The following is an 18,876-nucleotide window of genomic DNA, read 5'->3' on the forward strand; positions in this document are numbered from 1 at the left end:
CTTCAGACAACAAACAGAAAGAAAAACTAAATCCAAAACTGATTATAAGAGTAGAGGAAGGAAACGTGCAGTGTGTGTTCGATAGTGCCCCAGGGGCAAGAAGTCCCTGCAGCTCCATCAGTGCAGGAGCAAGTTTCATGCAAACTTCTTTCCAGTGGACAGCCAGATATGGAAAGGGTTTATCTTGATAACAGCACAGACATAAAGAACTAAAAGGAATTGGAATTGATTAGCACATAACAATGGGGATGTTAACTTGTTGTTTTAGCATTCGAAAGTGGATTCAAAATCTTATCTAAATCTTTTCTGATTTCCATGACACATCTTCCACTTGTTGGAAAGAGAGAAGAATTTCTCCACTGGTAAGACCTAGGACATTTTACATCAACGAAGCAAAGCCAGAGTACATGAACAGAAACCATGGGTCAAGTAATTTTTCTTCTTCTATAAAATTATGTAGTTAAAACTGCGTATTACTATTTATGTTAATTTTTGTTGATTTTTTCCTTAGGGATGTTATTTAGTCTGAGCTTGTTCACAATTAATAAAGACAAACAAAAGGTTTACATTTATAATCAAATCTTTCTAAATAATTCAGCAAACCCTTAACTTTCTATACAGCCCTGGGTCTAGAATGACTATTCAACGAATTGGCAAAAATACCGCATATGTGATGGAATGCTGTACCATGCTCCAAATAAATCTAACACTTTTTAAAAATCTCAAAATATAGCCAAGAAAAATTAATTTTGTCCAAGTTGAAAAAATTGTCATTACTTTAGCTGGGTCTACACATTGTTTGCTTAAATCACCATAAAATAGCTTGCATTTCTCTCTAACATTTTAGGTTTAGCCCTTTCAAAACCTGCATATCTCCATAAACACAGTTACTGGTCAAGATGGCATCTCTGTATTTGGCTCTCTTAGATAATGCAAAAGGGAGCCTGTATTATAAATTCTCTTTACCCATACTTCACTTCTGTAGACAGGCTAACTGTGATCCATCAGTGCTACAATTCATACTTAATTCAGCTTCTTCCAATGTAAAGGTATAATGACTGAAAATATCCAAAAGATCTGAACAGGGTTTCTGTATTTTCATGTGTGAAAGGGTTTCAGCCTCAAGAATGCAGATAAAGGACATTCTACTCTCCTTCAATTCAGGGATCAAAGGATCTACAAACTGTTAAAAGAGAATCTTTTCATAATGGACAAAGATTTTCCTTCTTCCTTCCCCTGCCAAATAACTCCAGAAAACTCCGTACCTACAGCCAAGTAAAGGACTATCTTCAAACAAGAATCCTCAGTCAAATCTAGACTCATTTATCACCTGCAGTTCTCACTCAGGCCATGATTAAAGTTCAGCATACTGAAGAAACAACATTAGAAAGAAAACAGAAATTTGTGAAACACAAAAGTAAATAACTAAGCGGTTAAACACAAGATTTGTGCTGAGTTAGGCTGTCATAAGGATAGTTAGGTCTATAGTGCAATCTAGAGTTTTTGCAATCCATCCAAACTATATATAGCTTTCAAAAAAACACTACACTTCCTGCTCTGTTTGTATTTTACCATTTAACTAATTCTTCAACTTATGAAATAAATGAGGATACGAGTACACCTGTTCCTCCTAGTTTTCTATGATCTCTTTAGCTTCCAGCAGCTTCTGGGATAGGAAATGTTTTCATTTTCGGATATTGTAAATTACTGAAGAGCCTTTCAGTGCTTGTCAAACTTTAGCTAGTGGTACATGACTTTTCTGATATTATTACTAACTACATTGACACCAGTTTCACATGCCTGCTGTATTTTGTAACAAATGGCTTATTGATACTACACAGATAAGGAACTGTATATGCAACTGCAACCATCATGTTCATCAGCATCTTTAGCCATTCATCAGATTGAACAATTAATAAAGTATTCAGCTATGACAAGAAGAAACTTATCTCTAAAGGCTGAGAAATTATTGCAGTAATCTAAATCCAGTCTTATCCTGAGGCTTCTTAAAGGGGGTGTGTGTGGAATAATCAGATGCTCTTGCAAGCTGCTGGATTTTTTTCACACCCCAGTCCAGCAAGAAAAAACCTGCAATCATAAGGTCACTGAATGTACAATTTCACAATACTCTTGTGTTAGTGATGACAACTACAGAAACTGGGGCAAAAATCCAACTGCCTTCATTAATGTGCCTGCAAATCATGTGAACACATGAATACAAGTGAGCCATAGCTCAAGTACACAGGAGTAAATTAGTCAGCTCTACATTTTACTACTTATTCACCTATAAATATTATCTCTAAAGTATCTGGAAACATTCCCACTGATTTCAAGAGCCTCTAGATCTGGTTTAACACACAAGTTAATGTGACATTTCCCAGTGTAGAGAAAAAAAAAAAAAAGAGAGAAAAGAAAAAAAGCATCTACACAATCTGCACATGCACCTTTAAAGATGCTATATAGATACTTCCACAGGCATATGTGCTTCAATTATAATTCCTTAGGTAATTGGGTGAGCATGTACATACATGCATTTAAAGAGAAGCATGTATAAAAGTGGTCTACTGAACCCATAATGAGAATTAGGTAAATGCAGTTTTCTTGTGTGCTTTCATACATTCATTTTCATCAAATACAATTGGTCAATGCGTTTACAGTCATATTGAGATTTCAAATTCATTCACTTCCCAAAATAGCCAAATTGCATTTATCTTTCAGGCCTGCTACAAGACATGAGTTTTTTAAAAAGCATTTAGGGAGGGCTGAGGAACAAAGGAACTGGAACACTGGATCATATCCAAGGTCCTGTCTCTGACAGCAGTCACCACAAGCTGCTTCACAGAAAGAAACAAGAATGTGCAGTACGTAGCCAAGGATGATCTTGCCACACATTAGGGTTGATCCTGGTTTCCAGATACTAAAGACTGGCTTGCACTCTGAAGCCTAAGATGTAATATCCATTTGAAAACGTTATTATTATCAGAGCTCCAGATACCCCTGCTATGTAAATGTCATATTGTGTATCCAACTACTGCCCCAGTGTAATCATTTAACAAACTTCAATCTAAAAAAAGTTGTATAAAAAACCCCACGCATCTCCTTGTCTCTGTTCTCAATTTGCCACTTCAGAATTTGACAGGCTAATAGGAGTAGAAATAAAAATCTTTTGTATCTTCTTGCATAATTTCTTTAATTGTACATGTTTATCACATCCCTTCTTTCATATTCTTTTTTCTAACCTGAACGTCTTTTTACCCTGTTTTCATTATACTGTTTTTCCAATAATCTAACCTTTGTGGAATACAAAACTTAGCCGCATGCATCTGGTTCCTTAGCTATTTATAGGCTTGATTTTTTTTTTTTTTTTTTAATGTCTGAGAGTTTGTTGGGGGTTGGGGTGGGGGAGGTGTTAATAATTTCTGTTTCAGGCATGAAAAATTACTCTATATTAGTTTTCAGAACATAATGCTATTACAGCATATATGAACAACAGAATAAGGAATCCAGAATTTAGTCCTGAATCAATCATTTTTAAAAGCTGCACAGTTAGAGAAAGACTCAGCAGTCTATAAGAACAGGCTGATGGACAGACCAAAGAGCCTAGTACTAAAATAAAGAAAATCACAAAAAGACGGGTAACATGCCATAATTGTAAGAGTAATGTTGAGTAAGGGTAAAAAAGCAAGCACAAGTGATTTATGCAAATCTGTTATAAATATAAGGACATTTTACCAGATGGAGAAATTGGGCAGTTCATCGTCATGTTCTCACACCCGCAGAGTTGTTCTAAAACTACTCTTCATGAAAGCAAATATAATTGGCTGTACAAGTAAACTGTTTAAATAAATCTTGATATTATGTAAGAACCATCTGAAATTATTTTCTTTACATCTCTGAGTAAATCATCTGGAAACACAGAGCAGCTCTGTCTTCTAGCCACTCTTTCTAGAATTAATATGCCCTATTCAAAAAATCTTTCTACTTTATCGGAGAAGTAGAAAATATGTGGAAGGTCTTTAGTGATACAGTACCCACAACAGCAAGAACATACCTAACTAGCACCTATTAAGATGCCAGACACCAATACAATTGTTTCATTTCTGTTTAATAACAGTTAGAGTTATTTACTAGGAATATGTTTAACTAATGTTCCAGCATGAGAATGATGTAACCCACCTGCACAGCTCTTTAAATACTTCCCTTTCAGCTGATGTCCATGCCCCCTCACTTCTTCAAAGAGCTGATATTTTAACTCCCCCATACTGTTTACAATACCCAAGGAGCACAATGTGGCTGGAGTGGTATTGGCACCTTTCAGATCCATCAGTGTAACTCGATCATTCAGTTTTTGTAGGAAAAGGGATGAAATTTATCAGGAGAGCAAGACAGATAATTTCTAAATTCAGATTTAAATGCACTGAAAATAAATTTAAAATAAACAACTTTCCTTTGCATGTTTGTGTTCTGACGTTGTTGGTATTCTCTGAGAAGAATTCCAATACTTACTATTCTTTAATGTAATATTAAAAATCTGATATTTTGTCAATGACATATGAGAATATCAACCTAGAAACCTCTGAAAGTTTGAATCCTGGTAAGATATGCCATGACACTGACAGTCCTGGCCCAGCTAAACTTATTTTGCTGAGTAGCACCAGCTTTAGACATGATTTATGGCTATGTTAAAATTAAAACTCATGTAATTTAAGCAACATTATAATTTTAAGTGTTTCATGTAACAAAAACTGTTACTAAGAATGTTCATATGTTTTAAACTACTGAAAGGATACCTCAGATTAGGCATATTATTCTGTGAAATAATTTACAAACATCAAAAGGAATTAAAAAAAATAAAATCAAAATCAGTTCCTAGTCAATTATTGATCGACTTTATCTCAATAAAGTATATATAGAAAAGAAGCTGGTTAAAAATAGACACTGCATATCCTATTAGGCATCAGATTTCACACACATCAAGAAAAAAATTATGACTTATTTTAAAACAAAATCGATTTTTTGGCATTTTGGTCTTGACAATCTTTGTGTTTAAGTATTAAAGAGGAAACCCACAAACCTACATTTTGGAGCATTATTGCTCTGTAAAAGCTATCTGTTTGTGCTCAAATATTCTCAAACACTTGGTGCTCACAGATTTATAGTTACTCAAAATTTGCACTTGCAGACCATCACTCAGGCAAAAATCCCAGTAAGAGTCATCTGAGAATGTCCACATGAGTAAGAACTGCCTTCAATGCAGTCTGCAAGAGCAACCACTCACACAGGTTGCACACCAACAATCTATATATGTTCACGGCACAGCCTCCACACCCCCCAGCTCAACCTGTTCTGGTGCATTACTATTTATACAAGTTTTATGCTTCAAGTACTTCTAGTGCTCTTATTTCTATTGTTCAGCAAGGACAGTCTTCACATCAGAACTTGATATTTATGTACATGAGTCCAACAGAGACAGAAGGTTTATGTATGCATTCCATATAAATATTTATAGCTAGATATTTCAGGGTTTGACGTGCAGTGTTTAACAGACCACTGGCAGCCAACTAAGCACTCCAGCATGAGGCCTCTGAGAACACGCTGGTCATGCACGGCCCACCCATCCTTCTCATCCTCATTTTCACCTGTGAGCATAGCTGCCCGGTTTCTTTGCTGCAGAACTGTCAAAGCACTAGAGGACAATTTACAGAAAGCCTAATGACGAGTTAGAAGTTGTATTTGGAGAAAATAACTGCTAGCTGTTTTTTCCCTTGACATATTCTTCTCTTGCTTACAGAGAGAAGAGACTAGGTGACTAGCCAGGCAGCAAAGGGAAAAGCTGAAAAGTAGAAAGTGCTATCACTGGAGAAGGGGAATCCAGAAGCAAGGAAACATTGTCACAGGAACAATGAAAGAGATAAGGAAAGAATAAGATGATGAGCAGCAGACACAGAGAATGAACAGGCATTAAAATACATTAACAGATTAGCCATTAGCTCTTTCTTAGCCAAGAAAAATATCCTGAGAGAACTAAAAATACCCAAAGATTTCTCTAGTCACACTTGCAGTTTCTTCAGCTCTGAAGGGATGTATAGTAGGGACGTGGACAGAGGTTGCTCGTGGTCAAGAATGGGAGGAAGGGACTGCATTCAATGACTGGAAAAAGTAGCTTAGATCCAAAAGAGGCTGAGAAATATCTGAAAAAACACTACAAAATGCTGCTCATCCTACTGAAAGCTTTGAAAGGCCAAAGTTTAGTTTTGCTTTTGAACACTCTTAGAATCATCTTTCCTTCAGGTATTTAAAAAAAAAAAAAAAAAAAGAAAAAAAAAAGAATAATTTTGTATTACCCTAATATTTACTCTAAAACTAGACCATAAAAACCTATTTCAGTTTAAGGATAAACACACAATGTCTAAACAAAGAATAGAGATTTCTCCCCTTGTTTATTCACTGTTGTAAAATTTAGAGTACTGTAATGCATCCAGAAAGAAGGAAAAAAAAAAAGTCTGTTTTCCTCCACAAGGTCCCCTGCACCTGTGAAAATCAGGAGTTGACTCTTCCATTTTACAGCCCTTCTGTCAATACCATGCACCACAGACACGACTGTTTCTCTCCAAAAAGAAGTGAATGGAATTATGTCATAAGCCTATCAACCCTATTTTCCAGAGGGGCAATAAGAATGACATAAGGCAGACATCCAGGTGTGGTGAATGTTTCCAAGCTTGCCTGGGGGACCCGATTCCAAGTTCAATTATATTTGTCAATTAGGCTTGTTCTGCAGTGATGTAATACTGCTCCTTGCAAGTCACTCGTTTGACACACCGGAAATATAGTCAGAAACAGAATCCTATGGAAAGTGGTCTGGACATGAAATTGAGCCTTTGGTGGAAGAATATTCACAAAGTTAGAATGCCAAACATATTCATTTCATGTAGTTTTTCCAGAGTTTCCCTATTGCATCAATCTTCTCAATGAAACTGAGGAGAAGAACAACATTATGTTCACACAAATCTCTTTCAGAGATACCACATTAAAGGGCATCACAGATAAAGTAATGGTGGAAAAGTCTGGGGAAAAAATAAAACCCAACAAAAACCAAACCAAACAACCACCACCCAAACAAACACGCATCCCCGCTTCGCCCCCAGCAAATACAAATACAACATAAAAGCTGAATTTTTCAGTAGTTTGATTTACCCCATCCACAGCAGGATGCAGGACATTTGGGACAGACTTCAGAAAAGCTTGTTTCTGTTTCAGCTGCCTACACTATGCGTTTACTACATGAATACTCACAGTTCTGTCAATCTGGCAAGTGAGTATTCACAGCACAACCTCTATGTTAGTACAAACTGCACAATATATCTTTCAGAACTTACTGCATGACTGAAATATAAAGATGAAATATCTCAATTACCTAAATCATGCAATAGAATCAAAATGCACAATCAGAGGTTTTAAGAATGTTCATATTGCCAGACTGTACAATTAGCATCTTAGAGCTGAAAACACGTCCCAGAATACAAAACACAAAACACAAAACCCCAACCTAACAGAATAGAAGGCTGCTGCCACAACATTGATAAACAAAAGTTAGATTGCAGTTACAGATGACACAATATAATAATAATACATAACATTTACCATCAACTTTTCAGATTCTTTACAAATAAAATACATAACTGCATTTCACACCTGAGATGGGAAATACTAATACCCCTATTACAGTCAATCCAAACATTTTATTATTTATAAAGGTGCAAAATCCCAAATTAGTTCTTTCAATTCTCACAGGAATGAGAAATGGACACAATGAGGAGGGTCTTTCTTCTTTTCTCTTATTCTCAAGCAGGAACACATATATACAGAATTTGTACTTAAACAACAGCAAGCTAATCAGCTTCCAAGTTATGAAGCTGTAAATCTAATTGTTTGTCTTTATTATAATTCTCTGACATTTCTATCCAACTTTACTGGGAAAAACAGAAAAGCTTCTATTCCAAGATAAGCAACTGATGCATTTTAAAAAAAAAAAAAAAAAAAAAAAGTCATCCAAACTAACTACATTGAGAATATAAGAGTTTCAATTAAGTTTTCCTTAGGAAAAGTTTCCCCAGTGCAAGACAGAACTTCTAGTGTAGAGAAGACCAAGGCTCACAACAGGGAAAAACAATAGATCACGGAATTCAGCTTTGAGCCTATTGCTCAAACTTTTAACATTTTTTTAGGAAGTGAAATACCTCACAGAAGAAATGCTAGAAGAAACTTACCTGAGGACAGCTGGCTGTTCAAAGGCTGGAACAGTCCTAAGTGATATGGATATGCAACAAAACTAAGACTTGTTGCCTAATCTCCCACAGTTTACAGTATTTTAATCAGAAGATCACACCAGTGTCTCTCTCCCTTTTGGGTTTGTTTCTATTGTTGTTGAATGGTAACAAAAGAAAAGCCTTCAAAACCCCTGTAATATCAAGTGCAGACTATGAACAAGTATTACAGGATGAGAAATTATTTTCCTGCCCATCTCACTCTATGTTTCTCAGCACAGACACCCTTAATACATGACAAGCTGTGTTAAGAATGGAAAAAAGAAAAACTTCAAGAATCCACAGATAAATGTACATGTATGCTGCAATCCAAAAAACTTGACAGTGCCTGTTTAAATCTAACTAGGCATTTTATTTGTTTGACTCATACCTGATTTATACAAATGCTGATCTACATTCTTAGATCTTTAAAGCCCAACATTGCGATGAGTATGGCATTCCCAGTTTCACATCTTCTGGCAAATTAGATCTTGAAGATGAACTAAGAATGCCTTACACTTGAACTTCACAATGGTAAACACAGAGGGCAATATCCTGCAGAGAGACACGAGGAAATATCTGAGACATTAGAAGCACAGAAACTGTGTTACATCACATCCCGCTTGATAGAGCACGCCAGGATACTTGTTATAAAGAGAAGTAGCATGACCCAAAATTCATACATAGGTTAAAGGTCTGCAGACAAACACACAGGAAACCACACAGCTCATCAAGTTCTTCTGCACAATGTCAATAACTTCCTTACAACACTCGTCTCCCCAACACCGTCACAACATTTCTCCAGGCTCTTCTCTTCCCTGTAGCACTTACTCCAAGGTGCTGGCTTCACTGCCAAGACTGAACTTTGGGGTTGTTGCATAAAATAGCTGCTGGTTTAGATGCAATTGGAAACAACAGTTCTAGAAACAACTCCTAACCCTACTGTGCATCTGACAGGCTCCTGCTTTCTGCATTCTTCACAAAGCTGGAAACAGTGTAAGAAAACGTACTTTTCAGCCTCTATAGCATCCTGCACTACACTGCTTCTGCGAATTTTAAGTCAAAGGAACAGTGTGATTCTATGTACATTCACTAAAACAATCCCTTCTTTATGAAAATGTTAAAATACACAGAGAATACCCATAAATAATCCCACAGAATACCTATAAATAATGTAACAGAGGCTGTCTCATTCTGGTTTTGGTAAATGTCTCCAGCTCTTCCACAAAGGGAAAACCAGGGGTAAAGGGAGCTACAAAAGATTGATTCAACAGAGTTAGGACTTTACCTATAAGGGGTTATCTATACAGAATCCCAACTATACCTAACTATAGATCTGAGGCCTCGTCTACTGTGCTTTCTGTCACAAGATCATGTTTTCTCATGTGGTCTGTGGAACAAAAGCTAAGCAGCAAAAACTACTCAGTGGAGAAAACCAGAATGCAAATAAGTTTTAAAACACAGGTGATTCCATCTTGCATCAGCATATTTGGGGTAATCTGAGTTGTGGTTGGTTTCAAAGCATTTTATTTGCTCACAGATTGTGGTGGATCAAATTATTCTAGCACATCTATAAAATCTCTGTGGACCTCACTGGAGTTTTTGAAGTATGTCACCATGTAAAACTTTGGGCATTCCCCCAATTTGCTTGCAGAAATCCACTTATAACAGGGACCTAACTGTTCCCAGCCTGAGGAGTTTAAAAAAAAAGAGCACTTTTACAGTCTCAGCTGCAGGGCCTCAATATGCAGTAAAAGCAGGTGTTAATTATATCTAAGATACAAACTTTGCATACACTAAAGACAATCTCAGCAAGGATTATCTTGTTTTATCCTATTATCTCACACACAGAGCGACCACACAAATCTGAGCGTGAACAACTCGCACCCCTGAGTGTGAAGCCTGGGTTTGTCTTTTAGGGCCTCACTGGGGAAACCATCCTAATGGCAGGTATCAGTAAAATTACTCGTGGGAGTCCAAAACCCACCCCAGACAGCAAGACCTAACCAAGGGAGAACACACATTTGGGTTATGCTGCTAAAAGAGGCTGAGCACCCGCTATCTCCATCACCTTTGATCAGGTATCAGCACTTCACAGGGTAAGATTAATGGAGCCTTTAGGGAAGGTTTAGCAGGAAAAGTAATTGGAAAATACTGCAGGAGGATCAGTTTCATTGATATATAGAACTTTATAATTTTTGCTAAAATACACGGTTTGGTACGCAGTACAAACCCAGTGTCCAGCAGTAACTTACAATTTCCATTTCTGAAGAACTACCATACACTTAATGAATGGGGTATTTACTGAACAGGAAGCCTCAAAGTGATGACTTTTGAGACTACTGAGAACTTTACACAACTAACTCTTGATGCATCTACCTGTCTCTTGCCAGAGTAGTACCTAAGCACCTTGTGAAGAAGCAACACCAGCAAGAACTTCCATAAAAAAATTTAATGGGTCAAAGTTTCCAAACAAGTATTTCTTTCTCCAAACAAATCAACATAACAATGGCAGAGAACTGTCAATACTGATCATACTGCACAGTATCTTTCTGTTGTCTTTCTTGCATGCATAACCTTAAAACATTCAGTATAATGAATTATAACTTTTAATTATTCCCACTATGAAACAAGACGCACTAAAAAAATCCCATAGCACATTTCTCATTGTATGAAATTATGCATATGAACTTTCCCAAAGAATTCAAGACCAGAAGAAAAGAGCTCAGGTTAACTATGACTAGTTACTTATATATAGTTATTTGTGAGTGCTAATTGGGGAAAATAATGTTTTGTTTGCAGTTACTTCTGCTCTTTTTGAACTTGGGCAATCCTCAGTTGTAAGCAAGCAAGACCTAACAATTCACACTTTGGAACAAAATATTTTTGTGATTAGAAAAATGTAAGTGTCTGCATATTTGGTGTATATGTTCACCACATTCTCCCCAAAAAATTAAACAAAACCACACAGACATAGTGAACACAACCTCTGGCTGAACTAGTTTTCAGAATATAAAATAACTAATTAATGCAAACGAGGCTTCTGGAAAAGTTGAGCACTTAGTTAACAATGGAGCTGTTGGGAATGGACCACCATTGTTCATAACACATGTGAGGGTGGGGAGGAAACATCATCGAGATACACTTGACTGCTGAAATACCAGGTCAGTTCTGGTTGCTGATAACTTTAATGGATGAAGAATTGTACCTGGCATTAAGGAAGCTGAAGTCCTAAATCAGTAAGATAAACGTTCTAGAAAAGCAGTCGTTTGCTCTGCAAGGTGTGAAGAGGCTCTAACTCAACCACACAGGTTAGAAAGGGCTCGGTCAGGCACAGGATGCGCAGGGGGCATGGCACCGGTCCCACGGTACGCGCCAAGACGAACCCGTACCGCATAGTGGTTGCGTTATCAGACACGCGTGGGCTTGCACGGCTGAGAACCCAGCAGCTCGTCAGCAACCCCTCCTTCCACGGTCCCGCCTCGAAACCTTTGAGCCCCAAAGAAATGCCCTCTGCAACTTCCGCGTCCCCGGCGGCGTCGAACCGGCCGCGGAGCCCGGTTCGACGCCGCCGGGGACGCAGAGCGGAGGCGGCCGGTCCAGCCCTGCCCGCCGCCGCTCCCACCTCAGCCGGAGGCACTAGGGAAGTGGGAAGTCCCAGAAAAGCAGGTCCCGGGTACCTTCCCCAGGTGAGGGAGCCGGGCGCAGGGTTCCGGCTCCGCTCGTCGCCACTGACCCGGGAAAGAGCAGGTGAGCCCAGGACTCCCCCCTTCACGCCGTAAATAAAACCGAGACAAAGTTACCATCTCGGGAGGGGGTAGGGAGCTGTATTAGAGGTGGAAGTCACTCACCGGCTTTGCAAGGATCCTTATAATCTATCGCCTCAGCTTTATCCTCTTCAGTGAAATCATAAGTGTAGTCATAATCAAGGCCAAAGCAGGAGGAAGGCTTCCCACAGACAGTCCAGCCGGCCAGCCACAGTGCCATCCTCCAGCAAAGCATTTTCATCCTCCCTCGGGCAGAGAGGCGGTGGGAAGGGTGCAGATGAATTAGGCGGCCGGTTCGGCTGTCCACGCCGGCTTGGGAAAGGAGGGTAAGGGATGGAGGAATCACAGGTTCTTGGGGGAGGTGTTTCGGGGTTCTTTTCCTTCTCCACCTGGAGGCTCTTCAAAGAGACGGTGCTTAGGTAGCCCCACTCAGACGAGTGCAACACGGAGCGAGGAGGGACATGAGCGCCGGTGCCCCTCTGCCCCAGCCCGCCACCTCACCAGAGAGAAGTCGCTGGGTGGGCGCGGGGGCTGGACTCAGGCCGGGAGATCCTGTCTGTCAGGGCGTCCCCTCGCCTCTGTCAAACCCCAGCCAAACTTCCCGCGGAGGAGGAGGAGGTGGCGGCCGCTGCTCGCGTCCCGCTCCGCACCCGGCCCGCGCCCCGCTGCGCGCCCGCCGACCCTGGTCCCGCTGCTGCTGTTAATAGATGGATTCGGGCTGCACATCGGCAAACTACCGCGGGGAGAGAGGGGAAGAGAAAGAAAGAAATAAAGAAGGAAAGAAAGAAAAGGGAGAGAAGGGGTGGGGTGCACTAGAGCAAACCGCGGAGCTCTAGTGATGGGAGGCAGCGGCTATGCTGGAGGAGGGAGCAAAGTGTCAGAGCTTTTCCCCCCCTCCCCTGCACAAACACTTACTCTAAGCTCTGTCTCTGGTCTGTCCCCCCGCTTCTCCGTCCCCTTTTAACTTACAAAAACCTTACAGGCAACTAACACACAGTCGTCAGCATCCTGCTTACTTATTCATACAGTCAGGGTCAGGATCCGGGCTGCTTCTGATCTGCTCCCTTGATAGTCTTATGGAAACACACGCGCATTCACTATATGCCTCTATCTCCATATAGCTTTCTCTCTAGATAAGCAGCGCATGGCATTTCAACAACAACAAAAGAATCGAGATCAGATAAAACAATGCACAGATAGACACCCGGCAGCCGAAAAAGCTCGAGAGAATGAGTGATGATGGACGATGAGAAGAATTAACTGCAATTTAGGAGACGGGAAAATAAGTCAGTGGCTGTATATTTCTCCCTCTGCTGCGGCTGCTTTGCAGTGTTAGCCCCATGAGCTGATGGGTGGGGGTTAAGGAGCGAGGGGGAGGGGGAAAGAGGAAAGTTTAAGCGTCCAGAGTTTGCTTAAAACAGAGGAAGGCAATATAAAAGGTCCACTGGTCTCCAGAAGTTCAGCCAAGCAGCTGGGAACCGGTTCCAAAATGAAAGTAAGAACAAACAAGCAAACAGAAGAAAAAAAAAAATAGTCAAGGCAAACAAAAAGTAAAATTGCAGCAGGCAGCAGCGCTGGGATCTTGCAGTCGGGCTTTCCTGTTCTCACGTGGATCCCCAGGAAAGCGGCGGAGGTTTATTTTCCAAGCAAAGTTTCCGCGGGGCCGCCGCCCCGCTCCGCTCCGCGGTGTCCTGCTCGGCCCCGCCGGGCTTCAGCGCCGAGGCGCCCCGAGCCGCTGCCGCCTGCGCGGGGCCGGGCTCTTGTTTAAAGCCCGTGAAGGGATCAGCGCGCAAAGCCTCATTTCAGCCGATCAACCTGGAGAGGGAGGGGGGAGGAGGGGTGGAGAGACGTGCTGCTGGAATAAAATAAGAGCAAGCGGAAAATACATAGAATATATACATATAGGTAGCTAAAGATCTCCCTCCCACTCCGCCTGCCTCTTCCCCTCCCCCGAGCCGGGCAGCTCCGATCTTGCAGAAACGCCTGAAACTGTTTCAGACCAAGGTGAGACTTTTCCGTAGCAAACTCTACTCCTCCTCCTTTTACGAGTTTCCATGGAAAAGGGCAGTGGGGGGGACAAGGGGTGGGAAGGGGGGAGTTTCTCCCGCTCCCATTTCGTCGGGGTGTCACATTTAACACGGACTTTTGAAAGGGCTGCCGCGAAGAAGCCGCCGCGTCTTCCTCTTACTTCCGAGCCCGCACAGGCTCGCTCTCGCCGCAGCACTTCCCGGTCGCCTTCCCCCTGTCGCAGGGGTGGAAATCCGGAGATAGTCCCTTCCCCCGGCTGTGCCAGGAGCGCCGGCAGAGCCGGCGGCGCGGCGCGCCCCTCACCGCTACCTCGGGGCGAAGCGCCTCCCTGGCAGCCTCCCTGCGCGCCCCTTCCCTCCGCGGGTGCGGGCCGTCCGCGCCTCCCCAGGTGCTGCCGCGGGGTGGAGGGGGACTGGCCCAGCGCCGGCGGGGCCGCGGTGAAAGGCGGTTGTGCAAACTCCGGGTAGGCACAGGCTGCTATCGCGGCTACCGGGGGGGTAGGCACAGCCTATTATCGCCGCTACGGGGGCAGAGCTGTTCCCAAAAACGGGGGGAAAAGGCGAGACAAAACGCGTACTGCCTGCCCGGAGTCGCTCCGTCTGCCCCTTGCGTCCTACGAATGAAGAGTTAGTGTTGCTATAGATAGGTACTCTCAGCAGTTCATACCATTAAAACTGGAAAGGTCGGTTAAGACAGAGCTAATAACAGCTTAATAACAGAGCATATTAAGGAGACTAGTGCCGAGTAACATCAGTGTCTTTGAAACATCCATGTGTTGTACTCCTTATGTTTTTGGCATCCAGGTTGTGCCCATATTACTTCCAACTCAGTCTTGTTGGTCCAGAGCTGAAAGCTAAGGAAGGAGTAGCTGCCACTGAAAGGCTGCAGCCTTCAGTAAGTCATAACTGTTCTCTGTCTCAGCAGTTCAGTTTGTTGTGTGTCACAAGGCCTGCGCAAAAAGCACCACACACTAGATGACAGAAAAGCCTGAGAAACTTGTGGCCTGTTCCTTTTTTTCCCCTCTTCCTCAATGTAATTTCTGTGTCCAACCACACCCGACACTCAGGACTGACTCCAAGGAAGTTATCAGAGACCCTTCCCATCAATCCCTCAGGGCAGTGTCAGTGCTGACAACTACCTTAGCTTGCACAGTGCCACAGTTTGGTGGGCTGTTATGCTAAAGAAACCAGTTTGATCCAATCTGAGATCTAGTTTGTTATTTTTTTTTTTGTTTATGTCCGGAAAGGAGATAGTGTCTCTTACAGCATCATTAAATACCTGCTCACTTCATATATTGGACCTTACTAACCTGGTTTTGTTATTGTTTCATATGTGCAACCTTTAAAAAGTTAATTTTCTTTCCCGCGCCTATGCACCTCCACCCCAAAAAGAAACAACCTCTGACAAGCACGTCTGTCAATAGAGCTTTAGAAACACTAACTTTGCCAATTGCTTTACAGCCCTAGAAGAGGAATGTACAACATGCGATCTTAACACACGAGTCTCCCCAGTGAGGAGATTATTAGAGTCTCTCTGCAGCAGGAGATTAACTCTCCCAGCAAGGTGGGCACTGACATCACCCTCGGCCTCCTGCCAGCAATCTGCCCCAGCCTCAGCATCCCCAGCACGAGCAGAGCCGCACCAACCGCTTGCAGCCTTGAGGACAGCTGGCCTTGCAGAGCCCTGACTAAGACAGGAAGCAAACTCAGAAACACTAGATGGGAATCATGCAGAAATCTGGGCACGTAAGTGCTGTAACAAATAAGTGTGTGTATAGGTCAGGGTACAAGCTGCTTTCTGCTTGTAATCTAGACAAGCTACACATTAGAATTACTGCTTAGAATAAGCATTGCAGCTCTGCAGAAACTATTCTACATTGCTTAGGTATTAATATTCCCATCAGTCACATTAGTAAAACCTTTCCTCATATTAACAGAAATTTTTTCGTAGTAACCAAATCAGTTGACTTCTATTTTTTTAATAAACTTTTTCCCTATGTAACCTGTTAAATATTCAATCTAGCTTCTTTCATGATGCAACATTTAAAACGAAGTACAAAATATTTTTTCTTATCACACATTCATGTCTACCATTCCAAAAAGCTCGCAACTCTGATAATCCATCTGACAACACAGTCAATCAAAAATCCATCCTACAGCCGTTTCCAAAGAAACGAACACATAACCAGGAAACCAGAATGCTTAAGCTGGAAGGAAACCAATCAAAGGAACACAACAACAGCAACAACAAAACTCCAACCATTTTCCCTTTTCCTTTAAATTTCCTCATTTGGGGGTATATTACAGGGACACGGATAATGGTAAATGCAGTTATATTAAAAGTGGTGGTGGTATTTTTATATTTCTTTTAATCCAGGAAGTTGGATGGTTTTCTGCTCTTCCCACACACACACAAAAAAGAACTTTAAAAAAAGGACAAGTATGTAAGAAAGACAGACACAACCACAGAACTAAAAAATACATCTGAAACATCGTTGCTCACACCTCCTCCTCATTCTTTGGCTATCTGTCTCCTGCTTAGGCCTCCATCTCGTGTGGAGTTTTAGGTGGGTGGACACAATGGGCTTATTCACAAACATCAAGCTCAGCACATGCCTAGGGCTTTGAAGCCTGAAGACCATGGCTGTTCAGCTCCTTGGGACTGGGACTCTTGGGATTTTTCAGGAGTCTAGCACAGTGAAGTTCAGTGGGAGCTGGTTACCTTCCTGCTTTTATCTCCCGATAAACCCATCCCTGGTTTTTGAGGTATCTAGAGCACTTCTGAAACAGCTGAAACTGTGTTTAAGTAGTTCCCAATTCCACAGATTGTTATTCTGTAGGGAAATACTGAAGATGAAAGTGCATTGTTGCAAATAGACTGTTTACAGTAATAGGCATATACACAATCATGTATAAGTAAACTACATAAACTTCTGAAGCACTCATGGTCTTAACAGCAGAGAGCTCACCTGTGAAGCCTCATTTCTACGTTCTTTCTCCTGTCTACTTATGTATTATGAAAGCCGTTCATTGCATGTTCACAGACAATTTTTTACAGACCTTTGTGCTTAGTTAACAAGAAGCCCTTCAATGTTATGTTTTCTGTTTTATTTTTGAAAGCATGCCCCATGCTTTATTCATTACATACTTATTCAGATCCTACTCTGCATAGTTATTAGTTTTCTCATGGGCTTTTTATGGAGCTTGTTGCTACAGTATCCACATGCTTCGATAATATTAATTAGTTTAGTTTCATAATACATCCCTCAGATGAGGGGGTATTAGGAATATTACACATGGGAAGCAGTTATAGATTGCCTGTTTTGATACCTTGTGGACCTGTCAGGACTTGGCAGTATAGAAAACCCTGTTTCTTCAAGGCCTGGTTCCCACTGGTTCCAGTTGCAGTAATTTTATTTATTGAGTGTCCAAAACTACTTCCAATCAAACCCTGGAGTTTTCAGGCATCTGAAAATGAGCAGCAAATAATTAGGAACAAGTGTAATTTGAAAGCCTTGAACCAGCTTTGTCATGGAACTCTGTGGCAGAGGCAAGGGCTAAAACTCAAATTTCAAGCTGTTCAGCTCTCTGAAGACTTTAGACACGATTTCCTCTTCCCATAATTCCTCTTCTTCAATACTTCCTTCAGCCCCTAGAATAAACATTACCAGACGCCTGCCAGCAACAGCCCCATCATTAATGACTCCCACATAATTCATCCACTGCTTCAAATCTTCTGCTCCTCCATGCAGTTAGAATGAATAGGTAGTCCTGTGTTTGGCCCAGCATTTGAAAAGCTGTGTGACTCTTCACCACTGGATTTCACAGTTATTACTGGCAAAAGAGGGACAGCAAATCTTGGGATCCCTTCCAAGCTCTGGGAGAAGGGGTTTCTTAATAGCACACTCCCATCTGCTTGCTTCCCATGTCCTTGTTTTGCCTTATCTTGGCTTGTTATTTCTAACCTGTCTTCATTCCCTCTCCGGTCTTGGCTGTTCATCCCAGGTTTGTTTTTCTTATCTAGTTAATGCTAGTGTTTGATTCTCATCCCAGTTCCAGCTGTCCTAGTTGCACTTTTCTTTAATCGTATTCTTGGACTCCTCACTCTTAGATTCATCTTCAGCTAGGCAGGGCTGTTTTTCTGTTGTTTTGTTTTCACTCCCATTATCTAGTTGATCCTTTTCTTCTGCCTTCTCACCTGATTTAACTTCTAGTTATGTTGACATTCACCTTCTTTATCTGTTATTTACTCCAGGTATGCACCACAAAGTTGGTCTTGCTCCTTGACCTTATTTCCCATTTACAGAGTTATCCTACCTCCAGCCCTTACATTGTTGTTCAGGCAGTTTTTCTTGTCTGCAATCCTCCAGCTACTTCTTTCCTTTTATTCTGTTACTCCTCAGGCCCAGTTTCCTCGTGCAAACAATTTAATTGTCCCAAAATACGTCCACAATTCCCACTGCTGATTTCTCCTAATAACATCCCACAGTCTCAGGAGCTTTGTGCCAACTTTACAGTGCTGCAAGATCAGTTCTTCTTCCCCACCTATTCAAGTCAGACGGCCTTCCCTTCCTCATCCCATAGGTACAGCTGAGGTGCATTAAGCATGTGAAATCATCACTGCTTCTCAATAAAGTTCCAGATCTAAGCAAGGCACAGATCAAAATGATCATTAAAAGTGTCATTGCAGGCAAGACACTCGTGTAAGCAAGCTGCTACAAACTGCATGTGTTCAAGGCTGACTGTGGTGATGTTTTAAGTCCACAGTAATGTTAAAGG

At 41.5% G+C, this 18,876-nt stretch overlaps 1 protein-coding gene and 1 long non-coding RNA gene across 5 annotated transcripts in view; one reads left to right on the forward strand and one right to left on the reverse strand.

The window, feature by feature from the left end:
- The window catches only part of TLL1 (tolloid like 1), a 135,284-nt gene extending 122,058 nt beyond the window's left edge, over positions 1-13,226 (reverse strand). The window contains exons 1-2 of one of the 4 annotated variants that reach the window (XM_030492521.2): positions 13,087-13,226; positions 12,155-12,803 (exon numbers count right to left, since the gene is read on the reverse strand). In XM_030492521.2, coding sequence (XP_030348381.1) covers positions 12,155-12,311 — 157 coding nt within the window. In that variant the 5' untranslated portion in view covers positions 12,312-12,803; positions 13,087-13,226. Of the gene's footprint in view, positions 1-8,694; positions 8,767-12,154 lie in introns of those variants that run through there. The other 3 variants (XM_030492520.2, XM_030492522.1, XM_030492523.2) reach the window with 3 other exon arrangements.
- A 673-nt stretch (positions 13,227-13,899) lies between these two features.
- LOC115610666 lies at positions 13,900-18,651 on the forward strand. The gene is made up of 3 exons (XR_003992303.1): positions 13,900-14,074; positions 14,902-14,992; positions 15,559-18,651. It is a non-coding gene; the product is annotated as an uncharacterized LOC115610666 (long non-coding RNA).
- The last annotated feature ends 225 nt before the right edge of the window (positions 18,652-18,876 follow it).

The sequence above is a fragment of the Strigops habroptila genome, chromosome 7 (genome assembly GCF_004027225.2).
Source record: "Strigops habroptila isolate Jane chromosome 7, bStrHab1.2.pri, whole genome shotgun sequence".
NCBI lineage: Eukaryota > Metazoa > Chordata > Aves > Psittaciformes > Psittacidae > Strigops > Strigops habroptila.